Genomic DNA, 16,720 nt, shown 5'->3' with positions numbered 1-16,720 from the left:
GGGGACATGCAAGGAAAATAAAAAACAGCATTTTAGCTTGCACATGATTGGATAATAAAATCAGCAAAGCTTCCTCTCATTTCAGATCTACCCCCCAGATTTACAGCGACTGCACTTCCAAGTGCACTTTCAGTGCAATTTCAATTGCAAAGTGGATTTGCCTTTAGTAAATAACCCCCATTGTGTGTTTAACTGCTTGCCGACGGCGGCAGGTCGGCTCCCCTGCGCGAGAGCCTGTAGCTATACGTCGGCTCTCGCGCAGACCACTAGGGGCGTGTGCGCGCCGCCGGGCACACGCGATCGCTCGTTACAGAGCGAGGACCGGGAGCTGTGTGTGTAAACACACAGCTCCCGGTCCTGTCAGGGGGGCAAATGCTGATCTTCTGTTCATACAATGTATGAACAGAAGATCAGTCGTTTCCCCATGTCAGTCCACCACCCCTACAGTTAGTACACACCCAGGGAACATACTTAACCCCTTCCCCGCCCCCTAGTGGTTCCCTGCCAGTGGCATTTTTATAGTAATCAATGCATTTTTATAGCACTGATCGCTATAAAAATGCCAATGGTCCCAGAAATGTAGTTGTAGTGACCTCAATTGCGCCCCCGCCCGAGATGGGCAGCTCCGCTATGGAGGTGGATAATTTTAATGTTTAAATCCCGTCTGTAAGGGTTTTTTCTTCTTCCTTTTTTTCTCTGGTATGGACGCACTAAGTGTGGTCCAAGTATGGGCAAGGTTTACCACACTAAAGATGGCGCACCTGGACTCATAGACAGCCGTTCACAATAGGCGGTGGGTCTATTTATAGATGGTGAAGTACTGCTTGGCCCTACCCCCATTGACAACGTCCAATAGTGACGAAACGCGTCTGGGAAGGATCACGCAGTGACGTCACCACGACAAGGAGTAGGGCTCCTGTATGCCGGCCGGCAATTTACCTTTTATGCTGATTTTAAACGCTCGTTTGTGAGTATAATTTTACCTTTTTTAAAATAAAAGTGTATGTCACAGAGTCACGCTATGTGCGCCTGTCTTTTTTCATTTACATTCTAACGGTGGTGCTGAGACATCACGCTCAGGGGACGGAGAGCTTCCTGGTGAAAAATCCGAGGATTAAAGGCCTAGGCTGGGCTATAGCCACCTGCCCCAAACCGCTTGCCTTCCGGTAAGCGGCTTTCCATTTTCCGGTGGAGGGTCACTTTATGCATATGTGTCACTGGGTGGTGTGGAACGTAGGATCTGCCATTACAAGGACTGTATCAGAATATCTGTGAACATATATGTGCCATCTGATCAACCACGGACTTATTACATCTTTATTGAGTGTGACCTAATAGACTTTTGTGGCGCGGCTTTTTCTTTTGTTTATTTGGTCCCAGAAATGTGTCAAAAGTGTCTGAAGTGTCCGCCATAATGTCGCAGTACCGAAAAAAAATAGCTGATCGCCGCCATTACTGGTAAAAAAAAAATATATATATTAATAAAAATGCCATAAAAATACCCCCTATTTTGTAAACACTATAACTTTTGCGCAAACCAATCAATAAATGCTTATTGCGATTTTTTTATGAAAAATATGTAGAAGAAAACGCATCGCCCTAAACTGAGGAAACAAAACGTTTTTTTATATATTTTTGGGGGATATTTATTATAGCAAAAAGCAAAATATATTCATTTTTTTCAAAATTGTCGCTCTATTTTTGTTTATAGCGCAAAAATTAAAAACCGCAGAGGTGATCAAATACCACCAAAAGAAAGCACTATTTGTGTGGAAAAAAGGACGCCAATTTTGTTTGGGAGCCACGTCGCACGACCGCGCAATTGTCAGTTAAAGCGACGCAGTGCCGAATCGCAAAAAGTGCTCTGGTTTTTGACCAGCAATATTGCCCACAGAAATCTGTCCCTAACACAAAATGATCCCTCCTGCCACTAACAGCTCGTTTCAGTGTTGTGTGAATGCTACATGATAAAGAAAATCCTACTTGATGCATTTCAGTGTGGTTTACGACAAATCATACCTTCCATAGATATGAATGGTAAAGCATGAAAAAATGTGTCTGAAATGAACCGCAATGAAAGTGCACTGCATAGAAAAACAAAGGTGGAAATGTAGCCCAACGCTTGGCATTTGCAATCTTTGCTGAAGACTATAAATACTACATTGGCTTTGTATGCTATAGTTCATTGCAATGTGATGTTTACAGCAAATGAATATATTTCTCTTATAATAACAAGGTGACTGAGCCGATAAATCCAGTACTGGTACAGACCCGATATCAATTTACTTTTGCGTATGCGCTAAAAGATGAGCAGATGCCGCCCTCTTGTGGCTTTTTATATTTTCAGCTGGGGCTTCACAAAAGCGCTCATGAAATAACAACCAATTGGAAAAAATTCTGTACAGTTATATATTAAATAAAGATTACATGCTGAAATGTTTTCATTAAATATGTTTTTTATGTATCTGGAAAAATACCAATTATGTACTCAAGTAGAGAATTAGACATGAAGCCTCTGATCACGTCAGCTTTCTTCTGTCTATTTGAAGATGCTCTATTAAGACCCTGCTGAAGTATTACAAGTCTTGTGTTTATTATGCCACCCCAGTGCAGATTACCTGACCACCATAACCAGATTTAGAGTCAGTTTTTGGTTATAATGTAGTGTATTAACCACTTCCATACCAGGCACTTACGCACCTTCCTGCCCAAGCCAATTTTCCGCTTTCAGCACTGTCGCAATTTGAATGAAACACTGCTACACTGTACCCAAATGAAATTTTTATCATTTTGTTCCCACAAATAGAGCTTTCTTTTGGTGGTATTTGATCACCTCTGCGATTTTTATTTTTGCGCAACAACTAAAAAAAGACCGATTTTTTTTGTAAATAAGTAAGTTTTCTTCTTCAATTATGGGCACTGATATGGCGGGACTGATGGGCACTGATATGGCGGCACTGATGGGCACCGGTGGGGTGGCACTGATGGGCACCGATGGGGTGGCACTAATGGGCATCGATAGGTGGCACTGATGGGCAACAATAGGTGGCACTGATGGGCGGCGCTGGTATGCTGCACTGATGGGCATTCATAGGCGGCACTGATGGGCACTCATGGGTGGCACAGATGGGCACTGATAGGTGGGTACTGGGCATAGATGGGCACTAATGGACACTGGGTGGCACTGATGTACACTGAGGGGTGGCACTGATGGCATTACTGGGCATCATTCCAGCCAGTGCCCATGTTGCCAGTCAGTGCCCATTTGTGGGCACTGATTGGCATTGTGTTAATTTTTTTGTGGTTTTTTTTTTGCTCTATTGAGCACTGGGGGCACTCCCTGGTGGTCCAGTGTTGGCATCCGAGGGGGGGGGCTGCGCTGATAAACAATCAGCGCGAACCCCCCCTGTCAGGAGAGCCGCCGATCGGCTCTCCTCTGCTCGCGTCTGTCAGACGCGAGTGAGGAAGAGCCGATCAACGGCTCTTCCTGTTTACATCGTGATCAGCCGTGGTTGGACACGGCTGATCACGTGGTAAAGAGCCTCCGCCAGAGGCTCTTTATCGAGATCTGAGATGCAGGGTTTCAGACTGACACCCCGCATCACCGATCGGCGTGCACCGGCATGAAATCTTGCAGGACGTCAATAGACGTCCAGTCAGGATTTCACAACCACTTCCCGGACGGAGTGGTTAATAATAATAGATCTGAGCTGGAGACACTATTACTTGACGAGGATCATTCAAAACTCGTCTCGAGATATTACTTATTTTTGCTGACCTCCTCTTCTCCTCGGATGGAGAGGGTGCAAACTCAACTGATATCCCTGCCCTCACCAAGGAATCTTGGGCTGCAGTCACCGCATCATTGTTGCCGTCTGTGATTTCGGCCAGAGATAAAATTTAAGTTTAATTTCTTGCATTAAGTGTATTACACTCCTGCGTGACTTCACAAAATGGGCAGGGTGGAATCGCCAGAATGCAATGGATGCGGGGCAGGGGTAGGAGATTACTTTCACATGATATAGCTTTGTCCTCGGGTGGGGAGGTTCTGGTCGACCATCATGTCATTTATTGAAGAAAAATTAGCTCTCCCGAACAGATGCATACTAGGTGACTTTGGGGATGAGGAGTTGTCAGAATCCAAAAAGACTCTTTTGAGAATTCTCTTCTTTCATGCTAAAAAATCATCGGCTCTGAAATGGAAGGATGATAGGCCTCCGTCCCTCCACTACTGGATTGACCCGATTAATGGAGCTCTGCCAAAATATAAGCTGACTTACATTTCCAGGGGTTGCCCAAAATTTTTTTTTCAAAATATGGGCTGGTTGGATTAAGGCGGTGTCAGGGAATATAGTGGTGTGAGGCAAACTGGACAAGACCCTGACTTCATTAGTGGGAAATAACTCAATTTATAAAGATACACACATCTCCTTCTGCGGGTGTTGTGTATATCGATTGGCTTCCAAATGTGGATTAATGCCATTACAATGTTAGATAGTGTTTTTCTTATTTTGTTTTTTGCTCTATTCCATTTTTATTTCCTTGAACATTTGTTCTTGTATTTAGGGGCATTTCCCCGGAGATGTAGGAGATTGGAACTATGCTTAGATGCTCAGTCAAAATACATGTAATATGCAGTGGCGGCTGGTGCTCCAAATTTTTGGGGGGGCGCAAACGAAAAAAAAAAAAAAAAAACAATTGCAGCCTCACTGTGCCCATCAAATGCAGCCACTGTGCCATCAATTATCACCACTGTGCCATGCCATCAAACGCAGCCACTATGACATGCCATCAAACGCAGCCACTGTGCCATCAATTGTCACCACTGTGCCATGCCATCAAACGCAGCAACTGTGCCATCAATTGTCACCACTGTGCCATGCCATAAAATGCAGTCACTGTGCCATGCCATCAAACGCAGCCACTGTGCCATCAATTGTCACCACTGTGCCATGCCATCAAACGCAGCCACTGTGCCATGCCATCAAACCCAGCCACTGTGCCATCAATTGTCACCACTGTGCCATGCCATCAAACACAGTCACTGTGCCATGCCATCAAACGCAGCCACTGTACCATCAGTTGTCACCACTGTGCCATGCCATCAAACGCAGTCACTGTGCCATGCCATCAAACACAGCCACTGTGTCATCAATTGTCACCACTGTGCCATGCCATCAAACGCAGCCACTGTGCCCCATCAATTGTCGCCACTGTGCCAATTGTCGCCCACTGTGCCCTTTAATTGTCGCCACTGTGCCAATTGTCGCCACTGTGCCCTTTAATTGTCACCACTGTGCCCTTTAATTGTCACCACTGTGCCCTTTAATTGTCGCCACTGTGCCCTTTAATTGTCACCACTGTGCCCATTGTCGCCACTGTGCCCTGTAAAATGCCCCTCATTTACCTTTCTGGGGGTCAGCCATCCTCCTTCCACATCCCTCGATGTCTTCTCCCGCCCTCGATGACGCTTCAGCCAATCAGGTTACCGGTAACCAGAACCGGTGAACCTGATTGGCTGAGACGCCTGTCAGTCTTATCCAAGGAACACATTACTGGTAGTCCCTTAGATAAGCATTCGGAAGCCGACTACAGCCAGTGAGGGCTGTACTCGGAAAGCCTATCAGAGCGCTGATAGGCACTTCCACACAGCCAACCAGCTGCCGTTATTCAGGTGGCTGGCACTCACCATCCAGCCATCTGAACAGTGGGCGGAAGCGGCGAAAATACATAGATTCATGCAATGCATCAATCTATGTATTTCAGTGGCGGTGCAAGAGCCAGAGGGGGGCGGCGCTCCGGCGCCCTCTATGGACGAACTGCCACTGGTAATATGTGTACTATCAATATGTTATTACTGCTTTTGCATACACAGGTTACTGTTCTGTTATCCGAGGACTACCCTCCTCTGTAAACTAAATGTTTTGTATACTGTAAACCTATGTTTTATTTGAAAATGAATAAAATGTACCCTTTAAAAAAAAAACATTGTGCAGATAAATCATTCTGGTGGACCCTGTCACAATTTTATTAGAAGATATATTTTATCTGTGGAACATACGGGTCCTGTTTTGAATGAGAACATATTAGAACTGGATTTATTTTATAATAATGTAGCCCCCCCTAGTGTGTGCTAGAAGTAGTTGTTAGTGTAGGAAAATGTTGGCTTGGCTGAGGGCTAGGCCTGGGCTGTGAATATGGGTCAGGGTTTAAAGACTCAGGGGTTGGATGACTTATCCAGAAGCTCTCTCTGACACTTCCCCCTGGTATGGAAGTTGGAAACTGACAGAGCTGGAGGGTGGGAGTGAGGAGGGGCTACCATGCATATTTATGAGGCCTTGGCCAATTCCCAGCAATGGGTCAGCAGGGGGCAGAGCCTACCTCATAAATTGACATGAGCCATGCCAGCAGGCTGGAAGATGTAGATGGGAGTGATGAGAAGGCTGTCAGTGGCCCTTGAGGGTGCCCCCTAATCTGGGGGAGAGTGATCTCGGGCCTGTGGCTCAGTTGCTGGAAGATTCCTCCTAAAACACATGGAGGAAACCCTTCCTGGAGGCACGGGAGCAAGGAGAGAGGACAGTGGGAGCAGGTCAGCATGTCTGGGAGATCTCCAAAGCGTCTGGAGGACTGTAAGGAGAAGTTAGCCAGGAGGGCTAGTGAAAGGGGCAGCTGCAGCCAAGTGGGACAGGAGAGATGCAAGTGGGACACTGAACTTTTGCTACACAAGCAACCAAGGGGCCTCGGGTTCCTGCCTGTAATGGGCAATTTCTTCATCTGACGGAGTGACTGTTGCATAATTCACAGTGTTCCAGCTGGGTTCTATAAGCAAGAGAGTGCTGAAGGAAGAAGACGATTTTCTGATCATATATATGGGCCATTACAGATGAAATGCAGGGAACAGCAGGGTAAAGGGAAATCAGTGGCTAAACAGAGATTGATGCTGCAGCCAGATTAAGTTTAGGAACAGGAGCAAGGAAAATAAAATTTACAGAAGAAGTCAACCAGATCTCTAAAGTAGGGTGGTTGTTTGTTGTCGGCACCTGTGGAGTGCTGATAAATCTATGATGACCACAGGATGCTCTGTCTGGTCCTGGAACATCTGCTGGTGCTGTGCTGTCATGGTGTGCTAGTGGAGAGCATTCAGAATAAAGGCAAAAGATCTCGCTCTGCTGTAGTAAAACTAATACCACAAAGAAAGCTGTCCAATTTAGGCATTATTACAGATTGTGGATACGGTTATTATAGTCCTGAATGAACATGTTTTACTCACTGTAAAGCTGTCTGGTTGCATAAAGTCATTGTCTATGAAAGCTCGAACCCAGTCATACTGCGACATCTCTTCACTCTGTATTAGCGTCCTAGAAAATCAGACATAGTTATCAGTTCAGACCGTTCCAACTCATTGTAACATATACTAAATTGTATCAGTCAATGAGCAAATGCTGGATAGTATTACTCTGTAACATCATCTGGATAGTGTCTGCAGTAAATACTGAATGAGTCACTGTAACATATTCTGAATGATATCCAGGGTCTTTTAGAAGTTTAGTTGCCTTGAATTCACCCCTTAGGATACACCTCATCAGTCTGTCCAACCATCAGAGGCATATCTAGTGAAAATGGCGCCTATGGCAAGCACTGAAACTGCGCCCCTGTCAAAACATTTGAAACCTTTCAGATAACCAGGGATAGGGAGGGATGCAGTGCGACGAGGACAGAGAGGGACACTGGGGACCACTGGCATCTGGTGCTTATATTTTTTTGGGGGGCGCAAACAACTGAAAGAAATATCAATTACAGCCACTATGCCCATCAAAAGCAGCCACTGTGCCATCAATGACCAGTCATCGGCCGTCATGGGGGCACCTGTCACTCCCCTCCCCAGGCCAAGCTGTAATATTAGCAATTGCTGTGCCGGTGCCACGCTTCAGCAGACCGGCTGCAACGCGGGGGAGCTACATTAGTGCAGGAGGCCGCTGCAGGAGGACGGGTGGGGTTTTTTTCGTGCAGGGGGTAGCGGTTTGCTGCCCCCCTCCCCATGATGCCCATGGCACTTGCCATGGCTGCCATACCCTAGATACGCCAACGCCCCCCAAAACAGGAGCAATACAATGATTATTATAAAAATAAAACCAGAATTACTACTATAGGCCACATACAGTAGGTAGGTGGGGTTGAAAAAAGACACAAGTCCAACCTATGTGTGTGATTATATGTCAGTATTACCTTATATATGCCTGTATTTTGTGGTCGTTCAGGTGCTTATCTAATAGTTTTTTGAAACTATCGATGCCCCCCACTGAAACCACCACCTGTGGAAGGGAATTCCACATCCTTGCCGCTCTTACAGTAAAGAACCCTCTATGTAGTGCAGGAGTCTTGGTGCGCTTTCTGAAAGTCCACCACACCTGCTGGATATAATAGAAGTCTATGAAAAAAGCGCTGCTAACCCAGGAAGGTCGCAGATACACTGCGCTAGTACAGGTAAACCACAGGACATCAGTGTGAAAGCAGCCTTATAAGAGTTCAGAACAGTGAAGGTTTATTTGCATTTGTAGTTTGAGGGGGTGGTAAAACTCCATATATAAAATGTGTTTTTACCACCCCTGCCCCAACTGCACCCCCTTTAGCTGCAGTGCCCAGGGGTGCAAGAGTTATACGCCCTGCCATGGTTGGTGGGTGTAGCACCTGCCAAGCAAGACCCATTCAAGTGAATGAGGCTGCTCTGCAAATGCCCTGCAATTTTGTGCAGTAAAGCAAACAAGGGGTTAAAGCAGGCAGCGTTGTGTTGCTTTCTCACCACCTGATTTAACCCCTTGGACCCTGCAGAAGCATGCAGTTTTGGGGCGCTTCTAAAGTGGCCCCATTTACTTGAATGAGCCACGTTTGGCAGACCGTAGCACCCACCAAAAGCAACAGGGGGCTTAAAGGGGTTGTACAGGTTTGTTTTTTATTTTCTAAATAGGTTCCTTTAAGCTAGTGCATTGTTGGTTCACTTACCTTTTCCTTCGATTTCCCTTCTAAATGTTTTTTTTCTGTGTCTGAATTTCTCACTTCCTGTTCCTCCTCTGTAAGCTTGCCCCCATCATCCGAGACGTTCTGGCTGGGGGTTAGTCAGTGTGCTTGCCGCCTCCCTTGGGACTACATCCCTGCGGTGAGATGCGTGAACCAACAATGCACTAGCTTAAAGGAACCTATTTAGCAAATACAAAACAAACCTTTACCCCTTTAATTCCTACTGCGACCTCAGCAGATGTGAGGAGGCAACACTGGACAACACTGTGCCTGGTGATCTTTGACTTCTCCCATGTTGTTTAGGTAGATCTCTACCTCTTTAAGGTTGCCTACCCCTAATCTATTGACAGAGACTTATGAGGATTTTACCTGATGAAGGTTTCCGCAGACCCCATATTCCCTTGGTAATTCTTCCCCCCGAACTCCTGCAGATGAAGAGCTATGAAAGCCGGCTGGTGCTCCTGTACCGTCTAAAAGGGGAACACAGATGTTCAAGGAGAAAAAAGTTACCTATAAGTAACACTGCACATACAGATCAGAATTACATATATTTCTACAAAATACAAAAGCAACAAACAGAACAAGAATTCTGTGTAAGCCACATATGCCCTGGCACAGTGTGGCAGGACAACCAGGACATATTGGGCTACCAGCAGTCATTATCATATCCTCATGTTTAATAAATCAATGCAGATTCCAGACTGCCTTCCTACTTACCAGTACCCCCAACCGGGCCCTCGATGTTGCTGCCCCTGTAAAGCATGTACATTTTCCTTGGAGTACTTACTGGTCACCATGTGCACTTCTATACATCCACAACTGTTAGACTCTCTTCTAGGGTGAGTTAGATGAACAGGCTTGTTTATGTCCCCTAACCTTGGCATACCTTGTGCAGCAATCAGGGGCGGACTGACCATTCGGGCACTTGAGCACTGCCCGAGGGCCCCCTGCCACTAGGGGGCCCCATAAAGGTTGCCAGCCTCAGTAAAACCAGGGGCAGTATATGAAAATCTGTGTTTTTTTTAAAATCCCAAGATTATAGCTGCCCCGCCTCTCCAGTACCTTTTCAGTGTGTGTATGTGTATTCTGTGTGTATTGTGACAGGAAGTCAGGTAAATCTGTGGGTGTTGTGACTGATGGGACATACATTTCTGCCTTGTTTAGACGATACACAGATTGTTATCGGGCGTCGGCTACAAACGTAGCCAGAGGAAGGCTAGAGGCCGTTAGAAAACTTCAGCAGAATGAAGCAATCAAGGCCTTTATAAGTAGCCAGAGGGTTACCACTTGGTTGCTGCATCACTCCTAAGGCTGTGTGAGTAGGAGAGCAGTGCCAGAAAGTCTCCTGATGAGGTGAGGAGACCATTGACTTTTTCCTGTGTTATCAATGTCAAAAGACTACTGTTTGTGCTTTATGACCAGCATTGTCTGCCCAGCGCTAGGCTGAGCCAGACTCCTTAGATAGGTTCCTGTGTGGAAGGTAGACACCCAGAGTGGATAAGGATTTATTTTATATTTGATTTTGTTTATGCTGTTTGGATGCTAGCAATTATTTTCCAGCAAGATGGAAAAATAAACCAAAAACTTTATTTTTCAACTGTCTTCGACTGCAAGTCTGTATAAAATCAGTGTGTGGTGAACCCAAGCAAGGGGTCACACACCCCGCTACCGAGCTAACCCCTCACAGTATGTATACTGTGTGTGTATATTGTGTGTCTGTGTGTGTATACAGTGTATGTATATACTGTGTGGCCCCATAATCTATTGCCTGGGGGCCCCATAATCTCCTATTGCCCAGGGACCCCATAATCTCCTATTGCCCGGGGGCCCTATGAGTTGTCAGTCCGCCCCTGGCAGCAATGACCTCTTATTAGGGTGATACTAAAGCTGGCCGTACATAGTTTTTTCATTGGTGGATGAAGTAATCCCCCCACTACTGTCAGAATACACTAATCAAAGGCTACAGCGATAGAAATCTTTTAGCATATCCCTTCTTCAGAAGTTGACTTCTGTAAATTGCTTGACTTCTGTTGATCGAAAATTGGCTGGACCAGCAGGGTCTTTCAATCAGTGTAGGACCAGCTTTAGGCTGGGTTCACACTACTACACTACTTTCATCCTACTTTGCTCTGCTACATTGGTCCTACATGTATCCTACATTGGTCCTACATCCATCCTACTTTCATGAACAGGATACTACTTTGGTCCGACTTCAATGATATTCAATGGGCCTGAAGTAGGATCAATGTAGGACCAAAAGTAGTACAGGGAGCATTTTCAAAGTAGGACCGACTTGTGTAGGACGCTACAAGACGCTCTCATAGGGAAACATTGAACACAGAGCAAAGTAGGATGAAAGTAGTGTAGTAGTGTGAACCCAGCCTTAAAGGGGTTGTAAAGGTAAAGTAGTGTTCCCCTAAATAGCTTCCTTTACCTGACTCTCCTGTTCGCCCCCTCAAGGAAGGGGACGAGCATGACACTCCTCACCAGGGAGAAAGCCTCCCATTACTGTGTGGAGTTACAGACAGAAGAACAGGAAGTGAGGATTTCTTAGAAGAAATAAGGACATTTAAAAGCAAAATCAAAGAATCAGGTAAGTGAAGGAGGACTGCACGAAGGTAAAGGAAGCTATTTAGGGGGGAATTTTTTTACCTTTACAACCCCTTTAAGCTTGACTACCACTGCTAACTTTCCCTGCTGGTTGCCTGACTCTCATACTGGTGCAATGGCTTTAACACTTGTCACCAATAATAATAGTCACCAGAAGCATCGTTGATTCTTTACTTTTGATTTGCATGAATATTTTCAGATCAATGGGCCAGATTCATAAAAGAGATACGACGGCGTATCTCCTGATACGCCGTCGTATCTCTGAGATACGAAGGTCGTATCTATGCGCCTGATTCATAGAATCAGGTTACGCATATATCTCCCTAAGATCCGACAGGTGTAAGAGACTTACACCGTCGGATCTTAGGCTGTAATTCTAGGCCAGCCGCTAGGTGGCGATTCCATTGCGGTCGGCGTAGAATATGCAAATGACTAGTTACGCCGATTCACGAACGTACGCTTTGCCCGTCGCTGTAAATTTACGTAGTTTCCGTAGAGATACGCGTCGTAAAGATAAAGCTGCCCTCTAGGTGGTCTAGCCAATGTTAAGTATGGCGGTCGTTCCTGCGTCGAAATTTGAAATTTCACGTCGTTTGCGTAAGTCGTCCGTGAATGGCGCTGGATGCCATTTACGTTAACGTTGAAACCAATGACGTCCTTGCGACGTCATTTAGCGCAATGCACGTCGGGAAATTTTAGGGACGGAGCATGCGCAGTACGTTCGGCGCGGGAACGCGCCTAATTTAAATGGTCCCCGCCCCATTTGAATTAGGCAGGCTTGCCCCGGGCGGATTTACGCTACGCCGCCGCAACTTTACAGGCAAGTGCTTTGTGAATCAAGCACTTGCCCGTAAAACTTGCAGCGGTGTAACGTAAATGTAATACGTTACGCCGCCGCAGAGTAAGCCGATTCTACCTGAATCTGGCCCCATGTTTTAAAGCAATTACACACAATGATATAAGTAATTATTTAGATCAACTATTTTTTATTTATTTTTTTAAATGTATTTCTAACAAATTACCACAATTCAAATGGCTATACATTTTATTCCATTAATGAAGAATACAGTTGGTGTCCACAGTACAGTTTAAATGATATTTACCTTATAGAATTCCTGAAGCCAGTTTTTTTCAATCTCCCCTGGCTGTTGAAATATAATTTATGATTTTGATTAATAGAATGAAATATATAAACAATGTTCTGCATTGGCAAACAACGCCATCACAAGCGTCAACAAGATATCCATACATCATGGTGACTGTCAGTCTTCAGCTCTCTGCTCTGCCCCTCTAGCGCTCACTGGAGCACTGGGCTGTGTAGGTGGTGAGAGGCTGAACCAGCTGCTAGTCCAAGCATCTGGGTGGATCCGGCATTAAAGTTGAGATCTCTACAGAGCCTGGACCATTGATGATTATAAAATACATTGATTTTAATGAGACTGGTTCATATATGTGCGATGCATTCGCACTGCGCATTGCCCAAAAAAGTGTGCGTTTTCTAGGCATTGCGGTGCGGCTCAGGTGTGAATTCAGGCCCATTATCTTCTATGGGCACGCATCTGATTCGCAGATGTGTTCAGTTCTCATCAGGATTTCTCTTATGCCGCGTACAGACGGTCGTTTTTTGTGATGAAAAAAAACGACGTTTTAAATCATGAAATAAAACAACGTTTTTGAAACTTCATTTTCAAAAACGACGTTGCCTACACACCATCATTTTTTCACAATGCTCTAGCAAAGCGAGGTTACGTTCACCACTTTTTTCCATTGAAGCTCGCTTCATAACTAGCTTCTGGGTATGCGCGGGTTTAAAAACGTTGTTTTAAACGTCGTTTTTTGCTACACACGGTCAATTTCTGTGAAACAAAAAACGACGTTTTGAAAAACGACACAAAAAATTCAAGCATGTTCGAATTTTTTTTTGTCGTTTTTTTGAAGACATAAAACAACGTTTTGCCCACACACGATCATTTTAAATTTTCATCACAAAAAACGACCGTCTGTACGCGGCATTATTCTCCTCAATACACTTCCCCCCACCCCCTCCCCTCTCCAGGTCTCCAAGTTCGCAGCTAAATCGGAGAGGATCTGCTGAACAGCTCTCTAATCTCTTTGCAGAGATAACAGAGCTGGAATTCGCACCCCACAAGTGTGAATCCGGCCTCAAGCCAAGGTTTTACTGTATCTTCAATCACCACTGTGTATAATTCTTATACTTAAAAGATTTTTATTGAAATAACAATAGAAAGACAGGGTATAGTGTGATAATGCACATCATAAAAACAAGTACAAAGATAACTGAAAACCAACAGTAGAAATAATTTTTTTTTTAAGACTGATAATATACATTCTGAGACAGTGAAAAAGATTGAGCAAGAAAATCATATAAAATATAGACCTCAGTCATCAAGTTTGAGTATAAGGTAGGTAAAGAACTATTCAACTGTAGACCCAAGATAAGAGCGATAAAATAATATTAAAAGAAAAACTAAGAATAAGAAAAACCAGAGGAGCACAGTAATCAGAGAAGACCAAAAGGTAAAAATTAAAATAGAAAAATAAAGGGCAAAAAAACAAAAGAAAATAGAACTTCAAAAAATACAAAATTCAGGTCAATCTTGAAAACGCAATAACCACCAAGGATTCCACTTAGCATCATAAATCGGGATAGTGCCATGCACTGTGTATAATTCTAATGGACTATATATGTTCTATGGACAATAATTGTTTGAATTTTACATAGGTTGCACCATGCTAGAATTTTGGTTTTATGTTACATTTGGGATTGTAGTGAAATCGCTTCATCAGTGTTTGAGCTTGTAACCATAATTTATGTTTATTATTACAGTGGACTGACTGCGCTGATTGAATTTTTACTGTTCTTTTGACTATCATCAGTTAACGTTTTCCCAGTTCTCTCAGTAAACCCCCCTGGTAAACTGCAACATATATATTTTTTTGGTTTTTGGGTTGATTTCCAAATAAGTTGCCTCTTGAAATAGGTCTAACCCCTAACAAACGATTTCACAATGCCACAATCAACTGTATTTGCTTTTTTTTGTGATTGGCTGTCTTAACTGACAGCAAAGTTGGATACCTGACAGGTAACCAAGGCAATCAATCATATACCAATGTTCTGTTTAATGCACCATGGAAACAACTTTCAATGGTCCGGTTGGCTCTTTTTTTTATAAGGAAGAGAAATGGGTGAAAAATATGTTTAAATGATGATTGCTTAACCACTTTAGATCCGCGCTATAGACAAAAGACGTCCACAGCGCGGCTCTCAAGTGCCAAATGGACGTCTTTGGACGTCATTTTAAGTGCATTACCCGCGCGCGCCACTGGGTGGCGCGCAGCGGGTAAACACTGTGTCGGCGCATCGCTGAAAATGGCGATACGTGTACCTGGCGGCCGCGATGTCCGCCGGGTACAAGCGATCGTCAGTGACACGGCAGGTGACAGCAGGGACGTGGAGCTCTGTGTGTAAACACAGAGCTCCACGTGCTGTCAGAGGAGAGGAGACCGATCTGTGTCCCTTGTACATAGGGACACAGCATCGGTCACCTCCCCCAGTCACCCCCCTCCCCCCACACAGTTAGAACACACCCAGGATACACATTTAACCTCTTCCTCACCCCCTAGTGTTAACCCCTTCCCTGCCAGTCACATTTATACAGTAATTAGTGCATTTTTATAGCACTGATCGCTGTATAAATGTGAATGGTCCCAAATTTGTGTCAAAAGTGTCCGATATGTCCGCCGCAATATCGCAGTCCAAATAAAAATCGCAGATCGCCGCCATTACTAGTAAAAAAAAAAAAAACATAATTCTGTCCCCTATTTTGTAGGCGCTATAACTTTTGCGCAAACCAGTCGCTTATTGCGATTTTTTTTTTTTTTACAAAAATATGTAGAAAAATACGTATCGGCCTTAACTGAGAAAAAAAAATATTTAAAAAAAAAAAATTGCGATATTTATTATAGCAACAAGTAAAAAGTATATATATATTTTTTTTTAAATTGTCGCTCTTTTTTTGTTTATAGCGCAAAAAAATAAAAACCGCAGAGGTGATCAAATACCACCAAAATAAAGCTCTATTTGTGGGGAAAAAAGGACGTCAATTTTGTTTGGGAGCCACGTCGCACGACCTCGCAAATGTCAGTTAAAGCGACGCAGTGCCCGAAGCTGAAATTTCGCCTGGGCACGAAGGGGGTTTATGTGCCCAGTAAGCAAGTGGTTAAAGCTCAACTTCAAGATTATGCCCACTTTTCACCCTTAGCTCCCTATGCCCTTGCACAGTAAAAATGCTTTTAAGTGACAGCAAACAATGCCTTACTCAATGATTAATGAATGTTTTTCTCACATGTGACATCATCAGCTTCCTCTGCATTCATGGCCCACGCCACATCCACCATGTTCCTGAGGATGAATTATGAACTACAATTGCCATGATTTTATGGGAATTCACTGACATGCTGTGCATGCATGTGGGCCTGGCTTAGGTCAGGTTACTGGTTGCAGGTGGGACGCAACTGGAAGCTTATTGAGAAAACCGAGGTGTTCAGCCACTAAAACCATAAGGAAAAAGAAACAAGGGGTATAAAGAACCTCTTTGGGTGAACTGAACCCACATATATACAGACTGCAGGAATGAAGGAAGAGCAATTTGGCATGAAGTACGAATGCACAGGTGCATCTAAAAAAAAAATATATATCATCAAAAATGTATTTATTTTAGTAAATCAATTCACAAAGGGAAACGTGTATATTATATAGATTCATTACATGCAAAGTGATATATTTCAAGCATTTCTTTCCTTTTATTTTGATGAATATGGCTTACAGCTAGTGACGGTTGTAGCCTATGTCCCAGATACATCTGTGTTTAGTGGCTCTTGAAGCACTGACACCAGCCGTAGTCAACTTCTTGTGAATATCCCCCAAATTTTTGAATGGCCTTTGCCTCACAATCCTCTCGAGGCTGCGGCTATCCCTGTTGCTTATGCACCTTTTTCTACTACACTTTTTCCTTCCACTTAACTTTCCATTAATATGCTTGGATACAGCACTCTGTAAACAGCCACCTTCTTC

General features: G+C 44.2%; 1 protein-coding gene across 1 annotated transcript in view; it reads right to left on the bottom strand.

Annotated features, from left to right (window-relative positions):
* Positions 1-16,720, bottom strand: part of LOC120933158 (inositol polyphosphate-5-phosphatase A-like) — a 69,161-nt gene that overhangs the window by 40,832 nt on the left and 11,609 nt on the right. The window contains exons 2-4 of the mRNA XM_040346188.1: positions 12,729-12,770; positions 9,385-9,485; positions 7,271-7,358 (exon numbers count right to left, since the gene is read on the bottom strand). Coding sequence (XP_040202122.1) covers positions 7,271-7,358; positions 9,385-9,485; positions 12,729-12,770 — 231 coding nt within the window. The remainder of the gene's footprint in view (positions 1-7,270; positions 7,359-9,384; positions 9,486-12,728; positions 12,771-16,720) is intronic.

The sequence above is a fragment of the Rana temporaria genome, chromosome 3, assembly GCF_905171775.1.
Source record: "Rana temporaria chromosome 3, aRanTem1.1, whole genome shotgun sequence".
In the NCBI taxonomy this organism is placed as follows: Eukaryota; Metazoa; Chordata; class Amphibia; order Anura; family Ranidae; genus Rana; species Rana temporaria.
The sequence above is the reverse complement of the archived record's forward strand: the minus strand, read 5'-3'. Positions and strand labels throughout refer to the sequence as shown.